Source organism: Solanum verrucosum, unplaced genomic scaffold (genome assembly GCF_900185275.1).
Source record: "Solanum verrucosum unplaced genomic scaffold, falcon-dt-bn FXZP01000278.1, whole genome shotgun sequence".
In the NCBI taxonomy this organism is placed as follows: Eukaryota; Viridiplantae; Streptophyta; class Magnoliopsida; order Solanales; family Solanaceae; genus Solanum; species Solanum verrucosum.
The window spans coordinates 3,206,673-3,229,590 of record NW_026020332.1 but is presented as its reverse complement, the minus strand read 5'-3'; the positions used below and the strand labels follow the sequence as shown (position 1 = coordinate 3,229,590).

At 28.6% G+C, this 22,918-nt stretch overlaps 2 protein-coding genes across 2 annotated transcripts; both read right to left on the bottom strand.

Annotated features, from left to right (window-relative positions):
• Positions 1-3,280: 3,280 nt before the first annotated feature.
• Positions 3,281-7,779, bottom strand: LOC125836394 (exopolygalacturonase-like). Its single transcript, XM_049515568.1, has 5 exons — positions 7,612-7,779; positions 5,717-5,772; positions 5,116-5,406; positions 4,115-4,630; positions 3,281-3,505 (listed from the first exon to the last, which is right to left on the bottom strand). The coding sequence occupies exons 1-5, from the start codon at positions 7,754-7,756 to the stop codon at positions 3,281-3,283; spliced, it is 1,233 nt and encodes a 410-aa protein (XP_049371525.1). The 5' UTR covers positions 7,757-7,779.
• A 1,904-nt stretch (positions 7,780-9,683) lies between these two features.
• Positions 9,684-12,765, bottom strand: LOC125836515 (delta(24)-sterol reductase-like). Its single transcript, XM_049515682.1, has 3 exons — positions 12,722-12,765; positions 10,424-11,703; positions 9,684-10,279 (listed from the first exon to the last, which is right to left on the bottom strand). The coding sequence occupies exons 2-3, from the start codon at positions 11,678-11,680 to the stop codon at positions 9,824-9,826; spliced, it is 1,713 nt and encodes a 570-aa protein (XP_049371639.1). The 5' UTR covers positions 11,681-11,703; positions 12,722-12,765; the 3' UTR covers positions 9,684-9,823.
• Between the last annotated feature and the right edge of the window lie 10,153 nt (positions 12,766-22,918).

The following is a 22,918-nucleotide window of genomic DNA, read 5'->3' as shown; positions in this document are numbered from 1 at the left end:
CACCCACTTATCAAAAATAATAATTAACAATCTAACCATAGTGTTAAAGTTAAGATAAGATCTCTACTAATAAATTCAACATATTTATTTTAGTTTAAATACGTAATCAAAGTACTACTACAAATAATAAATACTTATAAAAAACAAGAGTATTCACATATACTTTATGAAGTTAAAATAGTACAAACTCACTTATTTCAACATTATATTTTTAGTGTCTGTTTGAATTGACTTATTTTTAGGTGTTTTTAATTTTAAAGTAGATTTTTTTTTATTGGAGGTGTTTAGTAGGTTATAAGGTGTTTTTAAGCACCCACTTTTAGGCCAAAAAAGTTTTTAAATAAATTAAAAGTAGGGTACCATCTACTTATAACTTTTAAATTTTGATTTATAAGTTACTTGTTATAAGCTCATCCAAACAGGTCTTTAATCTATGTTCTATTTTGCGATTTACATCTTATTCTATTTTTTCTATATGTGTGATTTGCATCCTAAATTTTATTATTTGTCAAAATCAAACTATCAATTACCTAACTTGGCCACATAGAAAATATCGAAAGCTCCTTTCCTCATCCATAGTTGCTCAAAATGGATCGACAAGTTTATAAAAATAGTAGCTTTATATTGTTTTACAAAAAATTGAAGATCTGGGATACAAATCATAAAAATAAAATTAAAAGGGTAGGATAAAGTGAAAATCACAAATTAAAAAACACACATTAAGGGTGTGCAAAACATCATACTCTCAAGTCTCAAGCATTATTTAGAGAACAATGAAGATTTCGTTTCTTGTATATTTATGATACGAATAGAATTAAGTTCTAAAATAATTTTCTTACTTATCTTCTCTATAAGGGGTCGTTTGGTTTGAATATGAGTTATGATGGGATAAGTTATGTTGGGATAAGTTATGTTGGGATTAGTTATGATGGGATAAGTTGTCCTGGGATTATTTCTTATTGAGTGTTTGGTTTGTTATATTCAAAATAATATATATTGATAAATTTTAAGAACAAGTTGTTTGTTTACAAAATTACCCTTCACTTTATTTAAACTTTTTAAATTTTTCTTTGTGAGCTTTAGTTATTCATTTTTTAAAATAAAACTTTTATTTTTTTTAACTTAAATATTTTTGTTTATGTATTCCCATGATAAGTACCATGTGTATTTAAAAATATAACTTTTTTCTTATTTAGCTTAAAAATAGAACTTTCCTCTTAAGTTTATTAAAGAGAAGAAAATTTATGAGAAATCAAAATAAAATAAACATAAGAATTAGTCAAATAAATTCATAAATAAAAATTATATTTATATAGTATAATTTTTTAATAGAAAAATATGTATAATTATCATAAAAATAAGGAGTAGTAAATATTATTATACATGGTATTAAAAAAAATGTAAATATACATAAATGTAAAAAATGATATATAAAAAGGATTTAAAGGGACATATTTGTCATTTACCTATTCTATCTCGGGATAAGTTATCCCGGGATTACTATACCACCCATGGGGAGGGATAACTTATCCCGGTACTAATTATTAATCCCGGGATAAGTTATCCCGGACTTGCCAACCAAACAACATAATTTTTTTTTTATCCCATCACTATTTCCTTATCCCATCACTATTATTTCTAATCCCTCACACCAAACGAGCCCTAAGTTTCTTTGTTTTATTCATGAGTCGTGACTCAAACTAACAATCTTAAAATTGAAGGTGAAATATGTTTAGCACTTGAGCAACTCTCTCGTGTCAATTCGAGAAAATTGATGTGTCTATTATTTTTTTCAAACTCGAAAACGGCAACTCTTGGAGGTATGAACAAGTTGAAGATGTAGGGCACAACACAAAACGCCAATCCCTTCAATTCCTCTCACACGAGACTCTCGTGACAAAAGGATGTTAAACATCATTGAATTCATAATAGTTACTATGCTTATATATTATATAGTAATTATTATAATTATAATAATAACTCACTTTTCAAACTCCTATATTACTTGAGATCTCCTAAGTTACTTAGTTGATTAATTGAATGTTAATATCAACAAAGTCAACCTAGGGAAGTAGTTACTTTTAGCACTTTGAAGGCCTCTTAAGAATAAATAACAACTACTTCATCCTTAATCAAAAGGTCTTGAGTTTGAGTCTTTTTTGTACAGAGTCGCTTTTGTTAGGAAGCGTTGTACCCTGTGTAGGGCTTTCCAGTGCGAATCCAAATTTAGTCGAGTTCTAATATGGATATCAAACACTGAGTGGAATACAAAAAAAAAAAAATTAGTAAGAACTCGTTTGGTCATGAGTATTTTTCATTTTTTTCATAGTATTTTCTTACTTTATATTTCAAAATTAGTGTTTGATTATAAAAAATTTAGATCCAGCTTTAGAGTTGAATTTCAAATTTGAAAAATTGTTTATATCTTGTTTTCCAACTCCATCTTCAATTTCAAGTCCGAAAAGTGTTCTCTTCTCTTATTTTGCAAAAAAATATCACCGAACATAACTTCATCATCAACTCTAACCTCATAAATTTAAGAAAAAAGTAAAAAAAAATAAAAAAAATAAATTTAAAACTTATGATCAAAGCCTGCTAAGAATAAATGCTTTTGAATAACACAAAGTATAGACTATAGAGTATATACATAATCAAAGAATAATATCTTTTTACACATGGAGAATAAATTGACTTAATGAGTATATATAGTTGTGATCACTATTTTGAAAAAAAAATCATATATCCAAAGGATGCTGATAAAGAATATGAAGTGTTGTCCAGTTTGTTCTTTGAAGTAATGCATTAGAAGAATACTCCATATTTTAATGAGTATATATATATATATATATTATATTATATACATCGTGTAAGTAATTTTTACACCAACAAATCACATTACAAATATACCACATGTTAATGAGGCTTATCTATACATACATATATTCTTTAATTTATATAGGTTCAGAATTTTTATGTTGACGATGTATATACATTAAATCAAAAATAGAAACAAAAATCACAAGCTACTTCAAGTAAAAGGACAATTAAGAGACACCAAGAAGTTACCAAAGGTCAAATCATATTTCATTTCTTTTGACATTATAACTATTAATTAAAAGGTAATAAAAGGGTTTATTGATTCACTTAGAAACCAAAATACACTACTCCTATTTCCTAGCTTTTAATGTGTCCAATACTCACATTGGAACCAGACTAAATCCGGATTCACCCTCTCTCAATTCTTACTTATCTATCAACCTCTAAATTGGTATAAGAATAATCAAGTACATTCAGAAGGAGTTTGTGGTCCAAAAAAATTCATATTTGCATTTGAACAAGTTGCAGTAGTGGTCTGTTGGCCATTCAAAGTTAATTCCAAACCCCTTAGCTCAATCCCTTGACATGGTACACTTTTGCTACAATCAAGCACTACTCCCTCTTTTGAAGCTGAAGTTCCTTTTATATTTATGAATTTTACATCTGAAATCTGCACTTGTGAATCACCCTGTACATAAATATATAATTAATATACAAGCTAAAAAATGCATTTTACAAACAATAAATGTTAAAATTCATATATTTTCAAATCTTTCTATAACAAAGTCGTTTGTACACATCATTTGATTGTTATAACAAGGCCGTTTGTCCATAGATGGGTGAACTATCTTAAAATATTTGTATTTTATTTTGAAGTAGGACAAACAGAGAGTTAACATTATTTGGGACAATTCGTTCATTTGTTGGCAAAGTGTCCATTTTTGTCTGTACGTGTTTTTAGAGAGGGTCCTTTTTGATATGTGATGCTCAAAAAGTGTTCATTTTGGAGTCTAACTAGACAAAATACATAATACAACAACATGAAAAAATGGTTTTTTTTTTTAAAAACGTGATTGTTATTGAAAGTTATTTATTGATCTCTGAATTAAGAAAGATCAAAATTGTACTCCCTCGGTCTAATTTCTGTAGGCAATAAGTGACTAGATGATACAAGAGAGAGAGGAAAACTATTTTTAAAATTTGTAATGTAAAACAAGTGATAAATATATACGTAGCAATAAATCTTCTCAATAAGAATAAAATTGAAAAAGAAAAACGTGTCACATAAATGACGTACCTCATTTTTACAAGATGAATGAGGACAATAATGTTGATCAATGATGATAGGATTTTCAACATAATTCATATTAATATTATCAAAAGTGACATTGAAAACTTTGCTAGGAGGTGAAGGTGCCCAACTCTTTATCCTTAGTCCATTTTGAGTTTTCCCAATATTACAATTTGTCACAATAACTCCATTCACATCACCTTCATTTTGGTATTTTCCTAAACTTCCAATGCTAATGCCATGTCCAGGCCCACAATTAACCTCAGAAATGTGAACATTAGAAGTACCAGGCCCAATAGAAACACAATCATCTCCTGTCGAAATATTTACTCTGTTAATAATTATATCGTTGGAGTCGCCTATATGAATCCCGTCAGTATTTGGGCTTTCGTCCGGTGCTGTTATGCTCAGGTTCTGAAAATGAACTCCTTTACTTTTATTAATTTGGAAGTGGAAGAACTTGCTGTTGATTGATGTTATGCCTTGTATTAAAGCATTGCTCATGCCGTTGAATTTTATAGACTGTATATAATATAGTAAAAATAAAATGTTGTTAGTCCATAATAAAAAAATTCAATACCTAAGTGAAAAGCTGTTTACCACTATGTGTTTTCTCCGTGAGTTGGTTCGATGGAAATGGAGTGAAAAAAATCATATTTTATAGCACAAAACTTAAATTGATTTGCAATGAAAATCGCCTATGTTTCTAATTTATAAAATATGTATATAATAAAAAGGTAGTGTATACTTTATATACATAATATACATACACTGTGTATATACTATATAGTATATACGTATATACAAATATACAACCAGAGTATATATATAGCGTATACTTAGTCATTTTGATAACCTAGATAGCTGAAGGGTACATTTACACATAAGGCTATCTTTTTCTTCCATTTTAATTTTTTTTTAGTTATGATTTCCTTGTGTATTTACTAAGATAATAAACAATTAAAAGGGAAGAAAATATTTGATATGCAATAAAATATTTTTTTTACCGAAGGAGGATTTGGGCCGTTGGCGTTATATAAGGACCATGCAGATGGGCCTTGACCATCTAAAGAACCTTCTCCATTAATAGTCAGCCCATCAATATGTTGAAATAATATCCAATAGTCATCTTTGCATTTACCCAAAGGAGCTTTCAAAAGTCCATTAATGTTAAAAAAGATTGGGCCTTTGCATGGCCCATTAAATGTTAATGTATTCAACAAAAAAGTTCCTGTTGGAATAAGGATTGTGCCTCCTCCATTGTTTTGACATGTTTGGTTCCATGTCTTCAAAAATGCCTACAAAGAAACAAAAAGACTTTGAGAATCATGATTACGATAATCGGCAGATGTATAATATATGTATAACATGTGTATAATGAGTGTATATTCTATGTATATTAACCAGAAAGGGTAAAAAGTGATTAGACATATACATTGAAAGAAGTTATTTATCTACGCACTGTAATTATCCACCAAAAATGCATCGATAACTATTTTGGACAAGGGTAACTCTATCACTGTATACATTATTAGTATATTGTAACATGTTATAGTATTATGTCTATCGTATTTTCTAGATTACTAATTTCGACTATTGTGATTTTACCTGACTACTATCAGTCTTCCCATCAGGACTAGCACCAAAATCTTGAACATTAAACACTGAACCAATAGCATGAACTTGAGAAACCTTATTTATTATTATCAAGAAAATGACAAATAAAGAAAGGGAATGAAAGAAAAAATGGGAAGAAGTCATTTCTTGTATTGTTTGATTTTGTGTTTTCCTTCAATACTTGTGGAAAATGATAATTTTAAGTTGGGCAATTAAAAGTGATTTATTGGAGTATTTATTTAGTCAAAATTTTATAGTCGAAAATGGAAATGAAACAAATCAAATCCCAATTTTAACGTGAAGATCAATCAAATTTTAACGAGGCATCTCACTTTCCACTTTATAAATATGTTATTAAGTTATATGGATCAACTTAACGATTTTTACATTATACTTACTTAGTATATAACCTTGCCTATAATTAGTATAACAAATATTCATATTCAGTATTATTATTCGTTATACACTATGTCAACCGCCCTTAATAAGATAAATGTATCCTTTGAGATTTACTATGTTGAGTTGCTTTTCTTATAATTCTTAATCACTGAATTAGGCAAAATAATCTAGGTATAAAGATAGTTCTTATATTATTACAATCCTAAATCATTTATTTAATCACAAATATACTACTTGTAAATACCATGTTGATATTTTTACACTAGATAATAGATTTTTATCATCACAATTGCTTAACATATATATTCCATTATTTATAGGAGATATGGAGTATATAATTTCCAATAAACCAAAAATATGGTATACTGTTGAAGTATATGATAGAGATTGCTTTGCCTTTTTTCTTCTTTTAAAAATCTTTAATAAGAATCCTATAATTGATTAAATCATTTTTTTTTTATAAATAATAATAATAATAATAATAAATAGACAAAATATTAATTTGCAAAACATTACGCCAAGATTCAAGGTTAATTCATTTTATTTTATTTTTACCATTTTGGTATTTTGTTTGAAGAGATGAATGAAATAAGTAGAAGATACGACTTTTTGTAACATTATTAGCGTTTGGAGGGTTAAATGATTTTATTTTTTCAAATGAGATTTGAGGAAATAGGTTTTTTTTTTTAAAACTTATATAAACACATAAAGGGAAAATGCATAAGTACCCCCAGCCTATGCCCCAAATCCCTGAGACACACACACCTAACCTTTACTAATGTCCTATTGCCCCCTCGAACTTATTTTACATATAATTTTCTACTCATTTTCGGTCTACGTGGCACTATCCTTGACAAAATTGTCAACACGCGCTGGGCCCACAAGATAGTGTCATGTAGGCCGAAAAGGGATAGAAAATTATATATAAAATAAGTTCGGGGGTAATAGGACCTTAAGTAAATGTTAGGTGTGTCTCAGAGATTTTGGGCATAGGCTGGGGGTACTTATGCGTTCTCCCACACATAAATAATAAAAAATTAAAAATTGAAGATTCTCTATTCAAATTCACTCAATTTGACATTTGGTATTCCAAATCATGCCAGATAATAAAGTAATACAAGAAGGAGTAAAATTTACCTACAGATAAACAAGCGAATTAGTTCGCACTCAATTGATACAATTTCATTACCAATATGATCAAAACATACTTTAATCACCAATTCGTACTACAACTTCAACAATAATAATAATAACAACATACTCAGTATAATTTCACTGACTCTCACAAGTGGAATTTGGGATAGTATAGAATATACACGAACCTTACTTTTACCTTATCAGGTAACAATAATACAACTCGAAAGAAAAGAAGTAAAATATATCATTCACAATATGATAAGCACCATAAGTCTTGAACTTTTACACATTTGAAGTATTGTCTTGTTTGACAATATGAGTTGAAGAAAAAGGAGCAGTAACATAAGTACCAGGTGGTGGGGTGGGTACCCCAAAGACTTGTGGATTGGTTTTTAAATCTTGTCTACCTTTAGCTCTTCCAAAGAAAAAACATCCAAATCCAATAAGAATTGTGAAGAGTATAAATGGAAGAGAAATAACAACAACCATACCCATCTCTCTTTTTGTTCTAATTTCTTAGCTTTTAATGGAGTGTATAGAGAATATTTGTGTAGATGCTCTATCTTTATAGGCAAATGGTGTGGGGGAATTAATTGGATTGTAACGTTAGGCATAACGTTCAACTTTTCTAACGGTTACTTTTTTTTGTTTAATTCTGAAAAGAACATGGAATATATGTTTGATTGGTTGGTTAAGGCGGTAGGGATGGCAATGGGGTGGAGTGGATGTGGGGTGGGAGGGATGCGGGGCTTGTTGAAGTGGATTTAAAAAAAAATTAATATAGGGTGGGGCGGGTTGCGGGGTGCAGATATATGGGATTTTATGTAAGATCAAATTTAAATTTAACTTCTTACATGTTATAAGAGTGATAGACATTATTTATTAAGATTTTTTTTTTAAAAGCTACTAAATATTTAAGATAGTAAATGAAAATGGTTCAATAAAAAATAATACATTTTTTACATGTTTCCTAATTGACCTCTAAAAATAAATTTCTAAGTCATTATCTATTAAATTAATATAACTTAATGAATAATGAATTTTATTTTTATGAATTTTATTTTTAACTAGAAAAAAAATATTTAAAAATTATGGGGGCAGGTCTATGCGGGACGGGTTGAAAATGAAAAAAATTATTATGCGGGACGGGTTGAAAATGAAAAAAATTGTTATGCGGAGCGGTGCGGAATAAAAAAATTGTGGGTTAAGCTAAACCCGCCCGGCATCACCCCATTGCCATCCCTAGTTAAGGGTCTCATTTGGTAGCCTTTTTGATAAGGTGTATAAGAATACTATTAAATAGAATTTATTAGTAATGTTTGTATTAATATGCAGAAATTATTTTTTATGAATTGTTTGATTTTGTATATTAAAATAGAATGCATTACATAATTTTCAAAAAATATATATTTATTTATAAAGATACTCTCCACAAATATAGGGAAAAAGATGTAAAATATGTTTTAAGAGGCAATTGAGTTTTTAATCATGCTAAGGCATTAAATCCTCTTGTATTATTCATACCATTAATTTTCATATATTAGTAATACACAATATACAATAAAATTTGTATAACTAATGCAAGCATAAGCTAAAAAAATTATACCAGACAAAGTATTATTAATACACAAAACTAATATATACCTTATTTCTTATAAATCATTATTTATCCATGTTATAAACTAGTATATTCAAAATTTGCGGCACAAGCTTAACCCTCCCTCGCCCCGCATCGCCTCATTGTCATCCTTAGTTAAGAGTCTTATTTGGTGGTCATTTGATAGTGTGTATAAGAATAATATTAAATAGAATGTATTAGTAGTATCTGTATTAATATGCAAAAAATATTTTTTATGCATTTTTTTATTTTGTGTATTAAAATAGAATGCATTACATAATTTTCAAAAAAATAATATTTATTTATAAAGATACCCTCCACAAATATAGCGAAAAAGATGTAAAAAATATTTTAAAAGGCAATTGAGTTTTTAATCATGCTAAGGCATTAAATCCTCTTGTATTACTAATACCATTAATTTTCATATATTTAGCAATACACAAGTCAATATACAATAAAGTGTGTATAACTAATGCAAACATAGGCCAAAAAAATTGTACCAGTACACAAAACTAATATATACCTTATTTCTTATAAATCATTATTTATCCATGTTTATGTTGTCGTCTTTGGTTGAGTTAGGTCCATTTGACCATGAATATATATTACTTTTTTTCGAAATTAAATTGTTTAGCCATAAAATTTTGAAAAATACCATAATTTGAATTTATGATTGAGCACAACTTTAAAAAAAAAATTGCATTTTAATTTTTTTTTCAAATTTCATCTTGATGGTCAGGCAGAAATGTCTGGAAAAAAGGAAATGAAACTTGAGAGTTTTGAACTGCACTAACGGAGTATTATTTATTTGAATTTGGAACAGACAAGCAGACCTTACTAGTAATAGTTCTTCAATGTAGCTGGTTATTTAAAATGAAAATTCATACTAGAAACAACTAAACAGATGGATGATCATAATAAAAAGTCTGAGAAATTCTTCGAAATCAATTTGCAGGTTCATCAGCTTCAGGAGTCTCTTGTTCAGCTTTCTCTTGCTCAGCTTCCTGCACTTCCTTCTCTGTCTTCCTTCCTTTCTTCGATTTATAGTACACACTCATGAATGTTCCGATAGCTTTGTACTTCCTTCTGCATTGCTCGTACAAACTGTTATCAAACATCCTCCAGAAATTCTTCTCTGTCAGCTCAGTCACCGCGTATTGAGCCTGAAATCCATGGTTTTCTATCAACCAAAGCTCAAGTTGGCGGCATTTCTCTGAACCATCAAATGGCTCACCCCTCAGGACTGCTCCCGGAACATAGTACACACCAACATCAGTGTACATTTGTGCATATTCCGTGTCACCCTGCCTTTTGTGTTTCTCAAATCCTGGTTCAGGGTAGATCATAGGTCTCACAGGCAGCTTGTAAATTCTGTGTGGGCAGAGCCAAATGGGATATACCTAAACAAATTCAATTCAATTCAAATACAATCAAATTTGTATATCTTGAACATAAATCAAATACTTCCTCCGTTAAAAGTTGTCAAAAACCAAAAAAGGAAGTAAGATAAACAAATTTTGAATGGAGGGGTATAAGAGTTTTACCTCCATCTCGCGGTGAACCCACTCGAGACAATCGCCGACCTTGTAAAGAGGAACAAGCAGATCCTGAATGACATGATGGTCATGGTAATAGTTTCTAATAGCCTCACTTTGGGTGGCTTTGAGCAGAGCAATCTTTGGTGGCATGAGCCATCCTAAGAGGAACCTAAACCAGAACTGATCACCAAATGGAAGAATTAGTTTCCCTTCCCAATACAACGATCTCGTGTGCCTGTGGTAGTAGTCCCTAGTTGGGATGTACTCCACAAATTCCCCTCTTTTCAGTGCGGTTTGAGCGTGTTGGTAAAACCATGGTTTGAACCACCAACCATAATTGTTGATTACATTACCCCTTCGTTTGGCTTCTTTCTTCGAAGCATACATACCGGTCATCATAACACCTTCCGTTGGACCATAAATCATGCCTTCTACCATCTCTGGAACTTTAGAAGGATTGTCCTGATCTCCATCTTTAGGTGCAAAAGAATCCGCATAAGCCTGTGCAAGCTCTTTAAGATTACCCCTTACAGGTTTGTAGGTAAGTTTTACGTATTGATCAACTGGTATAAGCTTGATTTCAGCTGAAACAAGAAGCCCCAATGTCCCTTGAGACCACGGAATAGCGTAGAAAAGATCAGAATATTCGTTGTCCTTTGTAGCTCTAACAACCTTTCCATCAGCTAGAACAACCTCAAGTGCTACAACAGTGTCAGAGAACAATCCAAAGATGTGAGAACTTCCTTCGACCCCGAACCCATTGATCAAACCACCAACGGTAAGATCATCAAGCTCAGCAAGAACTGCAAGGGAAAGATTCATTGGAATAGTGACCCTTGACATTTGGCCCATATTGACAAGAGGCTCAACTTTGGCAACCATACGTTCCGTGTCAATATCAAGTATATTTCTAAACTTAGAAAGATCAACTTCAAAATGACGAGCACGTTTATAGTCAACGTTTCTCATTCCAACAACAACCCAAGGAGGCCTGGCCGTGCAGACAAGACCATCCTTTTCTGCATTCCTCTGTCCAAGGCGCTTCACAACCTCTTTAACATTCTCATCGTGTTCCATCTGGCGTTGCTTGTAAGATTTCTTCTCAGACTTCAAATCCCCTAGATATATGGAGAAGTAATACAAGAACGAGAATGGAAGGACAAAAAAGATAACAATGATCCATCGGAACGAAAGAAGAAAGTCCACCAACTGGATCTTCCTCCTAGGGTGAACGGTGGCCGCGGGGGCCTTAGCATCCGACATCTTGGAAACTTGAGGACGTATAACTGTTACAACGACGAATCCAAGTTATGAACCACAGCCAAGAAATGTACTACTTGTCATCATCAATCACATATAGCAATTGAGCACTACTTTTCATATAAGAAACTCAATGCTATTGAAATAAACAACACAGAACCTCTTCCAAAAACATAATGCTATTCAAAGTAAGATTAGCAACATGATGTAACAAGCATTTGGAGAAAAACGCTAACTTCAGTATAATCTTGAAACTAAAAGTTGGAAATTATGCACAATATATAACCATTGACTATCCATTTTCTTGCTACTAATTTATCATTGTAAAATCAACTGATGTAAAGGTAAACGTCACTAATCTGAATGGTCACTCAACTTATACTAATTCACCGTTAAACGTCACTAATCTAAGTCGTCTTCCAAAAATCATCTAACTTTTTGACTAATTGACCTCCATGGTCATTTTAATTAGAAATATAATTTCAACTCTTCTTTTTTATATCCTCAGCCTTACAATCCTCTTTCAAAAATATATCATCCATTCACAACAAAAAACAAAAAAAAGAAAGTAAAAATAATCCATTCGGCATTCTCAATAATTTATTTATTCAAGTTTAGGGAAGAACAGTAGTAAACGAAAACAGAGTAACTAATGACAATTTTTGTTGACATGCAAAACTAACAAAATTACTAATATATGCTTCTAATTGCAGCATTACCAAAATAAGATTATGCTTCTTCACTTCAAAATTAGTAACTCATTCCACAACAATATAATTTGTTCTTCACAAAATTTAGCTTCAACACTTTGGTCTATACAAATAACTTCAAAAAATTAAACCCAAAAACTTCAGCATGCATGAAAACTCAATGAGCAACAAATTAATTTGTTCTACTCTAAATATGGCATGCATTGTACAAAAAACCAAATTCTTAATACTAATTATGATTTTTCATGAATAAATAGCTATAAAAATTAGCTTGAATTTAACAAAATAATAATCATACTGAGAAATAATTGAGAAGAGATGAAAAAATGAGTACCTGATAATTTGATTGCAGAGTGTACTCCCCAGAATGAGAGATGGTTTAGTAATGGATGAAAGTGTGCTTTATAGAGAACTTACAACAATAGGGGTATTTACGGAAAAACATGTCATTTGGTTGGTAGGGGAGGACATTGACAAAAAATGATACCAAATACACTCGTAAATTAGGCATAAATTATTAGTTTAATTCCTAAATTATTGATCGTCTTAAAATAATATATTTTTGATCTGGCAACATAAATACGTTATCTAAATTTTCGTTAAATTTAGAGATGTTTTCAATATTTCTCTCTTCCCATATAGACCATATATATATTTAAATGATGAAACAAATCAATCATGAATATAAAAAAACCAAACTCATTTTATCAGTGAGATTAATATCTTTAGCCCACCATTTTAGCCTACCAATCAAATGACCCCACACTACTTTAACTATAATTCAGAAAATGTACAAAAGTATCACTATAATTTTACATTTTTTATTCCACTTTTGAAGAGTCGTTAATTGTTCTTTATATACCGTTAAATGTCATTATAGAGATAATATCATTTGAAAATTACATAATTATTATAGTGAGGTACTATTTAGATTTTATTTTTGAAGAAAAGTATGAAAAATAATTAGTTTAATGATTTTGAATATAAAAAAGAGGCAATATATTTGTTAATTAAATTAAACGATAATGGGCATTCATCGTGAAGTGATAATCATAAATCATTATTTATGGACATTATTCAAATATGATGGATTTTAGATATTCATATTTAAAAACACTTATTATATATTTAACTTATATATTATATATTTTCCACAAAATATTATTACACTGTAGTTTAATATGTCTAGTATAAAGAGATAATTTTACGGATGATTTACTATTATATAATGAATATCATTATTCATATAAGTAAATAATATTACAGAAACAATTAAAATAAACATGAAAATTTGGTTTTGCACTAATTAGGTCAAATCCTGTTAATAAAATACTGTTACAGCGAATAATTATTGATAAATTAACTGAGGTTTAGTTTTAATAGATTTAAATAATTATAGATACTACTTAATATTGAAAAATATTTTTTTTCTTGATAAGTTAAATTAGATAACTAAATATAAAATTAATTTTTAATATATTGGGGAAAAAATAGGGAATAAAAATTAGAAGGAAAAAAGACAGAGTAACTTATCGCCCGCTGACAACCACGTGACCTTTGGCCCGCTTTCCAAGTGCATTATTTTGGTGAAACAATAAATGATTTGTCTGCCACGTAAATAGGTAAAATTATACTACCTCCGTTCACTTTTAATTGTCACATGTTTTTCAAAAATCAATTTAATTAATTTTTAAAGTTAAATTAGGTTACAAGTACCATAAATTGCAATATTAATCATGTTAATATGATGAAAAATACATCATAAAATATTTGTCAAAATTATTCTAGTTTAACTTTTAAAAAAGAAATCATGTCAATTAAAAATTAACGGAGGGAGTATATGAAACGTAGAATTTATTGAGTGCAAATGATGAGCTGAGAAAAATTGAGAGGTCTTATGTGATTATTTTGTCATTGTTCTATAGTATGAAATAACTTATTATATAAATTATAAAATAAATCAATTTTGAACTTAAACTGATTGCTTATCACACTTCACAAGATAAAAGAAAAAGTAATTTTATAAATTATTTAAAATTATTACTCTTATCCTATCAACAGACTTATCAAACGTACAAGTTAGATTTTGTAATTTTTTTTTATTTTTCCCTTTAACATTGGTTGAGCAGCATTCTTGAATTGTTTTTTTTAAAAGAAAATCCTATTAGAATATCTAGCTCCTTCAGCATCAATATATATATATATATATATATATATATATGAAATTATGATATTTCAAACCATTATAAATAAAAATAATTTTCATAAAATTCACTTTTAATTTAAAAAAATTATAAACCTTTTACACGTGTTCATTATTTATTCAAGATTCGTTTTGTTAATCAATCAATCTTAATAGCTGTTTCTCTGACCGTCACCTTGTTTGTTGATACTAAATTTATCAACAAAACAAAACAGATGAAATATAATACTACTAAAAAACTTGGGCAAATAAAAAAACTTGAAAATTCATAGTTAAATGTGGTCTGCAACGTGTACATAGATTAAGTAGACGTCAGAAAATATAACTATATACAATGAGAGAGTGACCATTTGTTAAAATTAGAGTTTTTAATTAATTATGAATACATAGATTAAAGAGATGTCGTTTTTTTATCTTTCTAAATTTTGAATTTTTCCTTATAATATTATTGTGACAGCCCGTGTTAAAACTATTGTTGATTCGAAGATAGTCGTAATTGGATATGTGAAATTCATAATCAAAGTATATTCTTTTGAAACCCCAAGTGACAGAATTGCTAACTACAGTTAATAATCCCAAAGTTTTACTTTTACGTTTTTCGGCTATTTCAAAAATATATTATTTTTTATTTTTAATATATTAAGAAAATACTATTTCTAATATATAAAATTATCATTCCTCTTTTCTCATATTATGTGGTACGATATTTAAGAATGTTTTTTATAAAAAATTGTTGTTCGAAACAATCTTTGGATACTTGTATAATGATAAATAATTACATAGAGTAAAATACTCATATCAAGTACTTCATCCTCCCAATTTAGAAAAAAATTTGAAATTTCTAATCTAAAATAAATCATAGATATTTGTATGTTTATAAATAATTTTATCAAGGGTAAAATGGACGTTTTAAAGTTAAATTATTACTAAATATATAAATCTGTCATTCTTTTTTGGACTGATTAAAAAGGAAAGTAAGTCATATAAAATGGAATAGGGGAAATATTACTTTCCTCTTATCCCATATTAATTGAATGATATAAAACATAAACGTGTATTTTAACTTGGCATCAACTGATATTTATGTTTTTCAATTTAGAATGTGCACACGTAGGCATTTTACCTTGTGTGAGGACTCAAACAGACTCTCTACCCGTGCGCGTGCCTATTTCACTTTAGGAGGTATCAGAGCGGAGTTTTGGGTAAAAACCGTCCGATTTCTACTAATTCTCTTCTTGTTGTACCATGTACATGACGATAGCAATGGAATGCAATTTTATATAAGTTTAACTATCTATTATTACATACTCAAAATTGGAGGGCATAGATACAAGCTGAAACCTACTTAATAACATATTTATATATTATGCCTAGTTGAATTTAGGGTATACCACGCACCCTTAGAAAATATATTTAAAAGTATAAAATCAAAGACTATTTTCTATATTACCCTTCTTATTATTCCTAAATTATTCTTATAGATAAATATACATTAGTGAAGAGCCTCATAAAAAAGAAGGTTTTATAAAAAAATTCAACTATTTTATTAAATGTAGGAAAATTTAATTATTTTTAACGATGGAGAAAGTCTCAGACAATTTTATTAGATATGTTTAGCCATTTGATTCAAAACATTTTAAGAAATTATTGGAGTTAAAGTTTTGTTTGAACATGTATTTTGTCACGATTCAGACCGTCGTGATTGCACCCACACTAACTCTCTGGTGGGAGAACCATTACTACAACCCAACTACACAACTTAACGAACACCAGAACATTTAAAGATACGGAAGAAGGTTTAAATGTCTAAAGAAATCTGGAGTTCCCATAAGTCCGAAAGTTAACAAAAACAAACTACCAACATTGCGGAAAACAATTCCTAGAACCTGAAAGTCAATGTACCAAAACTCTACTAACAACCAACAAGTCTAAGGAAAAAGGAGTACAACCTCGAAAGCTAGAACATAACAAATACCTAAAGAACTAGTCTAAGTCCGAAGAGAATGGACTAAACACAAGAAAATCCATGGAAGCTTGGAAGAACTGGCTCACCCTTGAATTCGGTCTCGATCAGTGATCTCCGAAATGAGATCTGTCAGTAATCGCATGAAAATGCCATGTATTCAACAAAGAAAAAGCAAGTGCAGTATCGGTACACAATCACAGTGTACTGGTAGGATCATGTGGCTACTCCCATAAGCACAATATACAACAAACAATCACAACATAATAAGCACACATATACATAATACCGTTCAGTTATTATTTCAGAGCAACATGCAGTCTTCCATTAACAATGACAAGTAGACATAAGCATAACAATCAAAATAGTTCTCTCATAGAGCCCATATCCAAACGGTTAGTGTGTCGAATCGTAACACCTGATCCAAAGTATGTGTCGGAACGTGACACCTGGTCCAATATATGTGTCAAAATGTGACACCCGATTCAATATATTTGTCGGAATGTGACATCTGATCCAATCAGCACAACCACAATCACAATCACATCCATAATAAACATTACTCAAATCCTAAAATTAAGTAACGGGTTCATAGCATGTATTGTTCACACATCATCATTTCATTAGGTTCGATTCACATTTCCCTATTCACATACACGCATTCATACAATGTAGCAATAAATCGACATATATCACACAAACAGGAAATCAAACAATCACATACCTCGAAACCAAGCTTGAATTCTTTTCGCTTGTTCTAGGTCTACAAACAATTAATACAACGCAAGGATGAATAATTAAGGTCTAATTTACCCGAATTATACCAAACCCATGATCTTAATGTGTAGCTAGGACTTTTTTCACCATTAATTTCAGGCCAAAACCCTCTCTTAATGATAATTACCCATGAATCTAAGTTCTATGGATCGAAAAACAGATCAGGGGAGTAAAATCCTTACCTTTAGCACCAAAAGTCGTGCAAAACTGTTAAGAATTCGTCAACTCTTAAGAATGAAGATTGCAGAAAAATAACAAAATTGAGATTTTTCTCTGACTTAAGTCGCGACTGGTCTGCTATAGTGACCACGCCCGCTACAGCGGCCCTGCCCTGGTGGCTTACACAGATACAAAACCTCGTAATTTAAGTTTCAAGCCCCCATTTCACAACACACCTTCAACCCTTGACGTTCAAAAACTACACTTTCACGCCAAGATTAGTTTCGGGAGTTCTACTTGCCCGAATTCGATTCTGTAAAGTCATACGGGTTCCTAAACGTCTTAGTTATCCACTCATGTGATCAAATTCATAAATATATCCCCCATTCATTACCAGATTTCTCTAGACCTCACTTGACTCAGATTTCATCCAAATCTGGACTAGGCTACAATTTTCTAAGTCACTACTCAAAAGTTTTTTGGCCCTAATTCTTTTCCCGTTGGCTTTTCCATAACGACGGGAAGTTACATAATTTGAATTGTTAATTTATATTTTTGCTCATACACATAAAAATTCAAGAAGTTGCTATAAATATTAAAATTGCCTCAACTATTTATGCAATCTTGCCAAATAAGTAAAAGTTCATAACAAAAGTATAAATATACTATCACAAAGCTATGTTTTTGTTTTGAAAAACAATACAAAATTTATTATCGAACTTTAGTTCAATAAAAAAGTAAAATTAAACATTAGTTGTAGTAGATTACTCTTTAATATAAACTGTTTGTTGAATAATAATGAGAAAAGACATAAAGTCACAATTGAAGTTTTCTCGAATTTTCAAAAAGACAGCTTAACTTTGCAACCGTCCTATACCCCACTAAACAATTATGAACTGATATTATTATATCATTTTTTGATCAGCCCCATATTTTAAGAAGCAAGTGTGTTCACGCACCAATCATTACATGACACGCGTTAATAAAATTAAAAATATTTCTCTCTATCAAATTTTTGACTTATTTTAATTTTGATTTTATCTTAAATTCCACTTCATCTTCCACTCCCAACTTTCAAGCTGACCCATCCCTCCATTTTCTTTATTTTTCTTCACCTCCCACCCTCACCACACCCCCCACGTCAAGTTGAACCCCTCTCCCTTTTTATTCATTTCCTTTTCTTCTTCTAGTCCAATCAAATTCTTTATTTCAATAGTTTTTTTGAAAAAAATAAATCATACTATTTTCTAGACTTTATTGATTTATTGATAAGAAAGCTGATTATTTTTCTAAGAAAATTTAAAATTTTGAAGGTATCATCAATTACTCCTTTTCATATAACTTCAAAATTAGAAATGATAATTTTAAAAGAATCAATGAATCCCCCGAAAATTGAAAGAACTTGATTGAAATCGGATAAAAAAAACTATATGATACCTCCTAATCATCTTGAAATCTAATGGGTTTATTAAATTGTTCGAAATGTAAGAAAAATATTTAGATAAAGTTTTAAAATTAAAGAGAGTAAAACTAATAGTAGTTAAAAAAGGAAGGTGAAGTTGTGGTAAAAACGGTGACATTGAAAGTCATGAGAAGCTTAAATAGAGCTGACAATGAATTTTTGAAAGAGAAAGAAGAAAGAAGAAAGAAAGAGAAAAAAAAAATTAAACTAATAAGAAAATATATTTTATAATAAAATACTTGTAAAATAAAATTATATTAGTTATTTTAGATTGTGCACACACTCTATGTAAGGTGGACAAAAAATGATGTAATAATATCAGTTCAAGATTGTTTAGGGGTAATAGGATGCCCACATAGTTAATGTGTCGTTTTGAAAATTTGAGATAAGTTCATGTGTGTATGTCTTTTCTCAATAATAATATCATTAGTAACTATATCATCATGGTCATATTTTATAAATATTTCATAACTATTTTAGTATTTTCGTAAAAATTTGTATACATATAATTATTTATTTATTTTTATAAAATATAGACTTGTGGGAAAATTCTTTATATGTGAAATAAGGATATGAAATTTTCAAAATTTATTCTCTTTATTTGAAATTAAACTATATCTTCAGACTCTGATTTATCTCATAATTTTAAATCACGAAACAAAATTACATATCCAAATACTTATTTAATATGAACTACAAGAAATATTTTTAAGAAAACGTTTGAAATTAATAGTGGTTAAATAAAAATAAACTTAAAATTTCACAAAATAAATCTGAACCATTAAATAATTGCAGTGACACGTGTATATTGTGACTGGGCCACATAGTGAGTGTCGAGGAGCCAAGTCCGGAGTTGAGGGAAAACTATTCCTTTTCTTCTGCCATTTTTGGTTACGATTCCATTTGAGAATCACGTGCTCTATTAGAATATTTGTACTTGGCACGCCGTTTAAAGAAAAAATAAAAATATTTTAAAATTTATGATTTAAAATAAATATTGATATTTGTGTGGCTAAAAATATTTTTTTTTTTATGTAATATTCTTAACTAAATAAAAAAAGAGAAGATTTTAGAAATAGCAAAAATAATACTAGAAAAATCTATAGTTATAGTTTTGATAATTGCGCTCTATAAATATAGTCTTGTTTGCTATATAGATTGTGGTTTGTATGTCTCGCTTACAAATAAACAAATAGGACAAGTATATAGAACTCCATTTATATACTTAGCTTGTCAATATACAAATAGCGTAATTCATTAATAGTTTTTTATAAATCATATACAAATAGAGGGTAAACATATATACAAAATCTAAATTTATACGGTCAAAAAATGAATTATACAAATTCTGAATTTATAAATTAAGAAATCAAATAGCAAAATTTTACAAAATTATATACGTTAGCAAAACATAATTAAAATTATAATCATATTACATAATAAGTATATTTAAGATATTTGTTATTTCACGTAATTTTTCCAAAAAAATAAGAAAATCTGAAAATGTCAGCGGGAAGTGACATATATCTAAATAATGCTTCCGAAGCATCAATGCACAACCTGTCATGCTTAAAATGTTTTCTTCTAAAAAAAATATGGATTTTTAATATAAATTTCGTGTTAGAGTTTAGTTATTAAGTCATAAGTGGGTGTTTAATCATATTTTACTATAAAAAATTATTTTTAAAGTTTAAAATAATATTTGAAAATTGATTGTATTTGGTTATTAAAACAAATTAGAGTTTTTCTCCCTTTTTTGTGATTAAGTGAAAAAGGTGAAAAGATTTTTTATTATTTTTCAAATTTTTAAAAATTCAGAAATTCAACTTCAAGTTAAATAACAAAGTTTAAAAATGCATTTTTGGAGTTCAACTTAAAAAACAAGTGAAATTTTTTTTCATAGTCAAACGTATTCATTTTTTACTTGTCTAGTATAATAATAAAAAAAAAAAAAAAAAAAAAAAAAAAAATATATATATATATTTCTTTTTTACTTGTCGTTTTAAATATATTAAGAAAGAATTAAAAAAGCTATTTTATTTTAAACATTAATTACTTATTTTCAAATCATTAATAATATCTAATTCTAAATATTAATTAATATGGTACTCCCTTTAATTTATATTAAGTGAATTATTAAGACATTTTTTTTATAGTTCAAAATAAATAAATTAATCAAAATTCAAGAAAATGATTAAAACTTTTTTCTATATGTACCATTCATTTAATGAGATTCTTACTACTTTATATTTTCTAATAGAATATATTTAAAAATAAGTATCAAAGGGTGTGTGTCAATTCCTAACTATTCACTTAATATAAATTAGAGTCAATACTATTATTATAAACAATACATATCATTTATTGTGTTTTTAAGGGTATGCAAAGTCCAAAGTCAATAATTCAAAAATCACTCACCAAGTTAAAAACTATTATCTTAAAAATATTTACACGTTTTCTAGCAAAATATTATTGGGATCAGAAAAGTGATAGAAGACAACAAATTTAAGGGTCATGGTAGATGGATAAAATGCAGGTATTAGTAATATAGGTATTAGTTATACATATATTAGTTATGCAAGATTTAGTTATATATGTATTAGTTATATAGGTATTAGTTATGCAAAGTTTAATTATGCACGGTTTAGTTATACATGTATTAATTATGCAGAGTTTGGTTAGGTAGAGTTTATAAACAAATTAGTGAGCTAATTTTATTTCTTAATTTCAAAACAAAATTAGTGAGCTAATATTTATCATCAATCATGAAAATAACCAACTATATAAACAAAACATTAAAATTAAATAAATATCAATAGCTAAAAACAATAAAATAAATAACAAATAACTAAAAATAACTAAGTAATTGTATTCAATATGATTAAGCAATAGATAATTTAATTTAAAATAAATAACAAATAACTAAAAAAAATAATGTATTGACGGTGCGTTGTAGAGAAACTAAACAAAGAAATTAATTAAAACTGATAGTCACTACCTTTTACCGCAAAAGAAAACAATTAACAAAAATTTAAGTAAAAGAAACTAACAGTAATTAAGCAATTAACTAAATAAAAAGCTCGAAGAAAAAGACGATTAATTACTTATTTCACATATATTAATTATTTGATTTGTTGTAAATTAATATACATTTAAAAGTAAATTAATAGGGATAAATTTGTAATTACTATTTTAATACATGTATAACTAATACCCACAAAACTTATTCCACCTTCCATCCCGCATAAATTATACGATTCCCTCATAAGTTATGCAAATATTAGTCATGTATGATTACAAAAAATACTACCAAACACCATATAAAAATAATACATGAATAACTTTTATACAATATTTGAAAACCTACCAACCAAATATTACTTGAAATAAATATATAAATAATTTTTATTCTAATCAATTATGATATAAAATTAATACATAAATAACTACGTTATTCATATATTAATTTTGAATTTATCCAACTACCAAGTTATTCTATTACAGAGTCATTTTCCTTCTCATTTTTGTTGAATTTTTTTTTTTTAGAAGAAATATTTTTAAAAATATTTGAACCAATGAAAAAAATAATTATACCCAATTAACCTTAGCCCTTAGGTCCACTCAAATACTTCATCTAATAGAGTTTTTACTTCTATTAGATAACAATATGAGTGGACAGAATAAAAGGACACGAATTATCAGTAACAGGCTAGGACGGTGCATGGAAAATGATCGGGATTTTAAACTTGATATACTAATTAAATTATTCCGCAACTATTATTTCACAAAATAAGATAAAATAATTTCAAATAAAATATAAATTTTATTTCAAATATTTTTATCTTATTTCACTTAAAGATTGAATAAACTACATCACTACTAGATGATATGGTATCGCAGATGAAGTTACTCATTTCTTAACCAAATATTTATAAGGCTCTACAATGCGTAATGCGAATCTGAAATA

Coding starts and splice junctions, on each gene's coding strand:
- LOC125836515 (XM_049515682.1), bottom strand. CDS start 11,680: ATGTCGGATGCTAAGGCCCCCGCGGCCACCGTTCACCCTAGGAGGAAG. Junction 10,280..10,423: donor GGGTTCACCGCGAGATGGAG/GTAAAACTCTTA, acceptor GAATTTGTTTAG/GTATATCCCATTTGGCTCTG.
- LOC125836394 (XM_049515568.1), bottom strand. CDS start 7,756: ATGGGTATGGTTGTTGTTATTTCTCTTCCATTTATACTCTTCACAATT. Junction 5,407..5,716: donor GGAAGACTGATAGTAGTCAG/GTAAAATCACAA, acceptor GTTTCTTTGTAG/GCATTTTTGAAGACATGGAA. Junction 4,631..5,115: donor ACGGCCCAAATCCTCCTTCG/GTAAAAAAAATA, acceptor TATTATATACAG/TCTATAAAATTCAACGGCAT.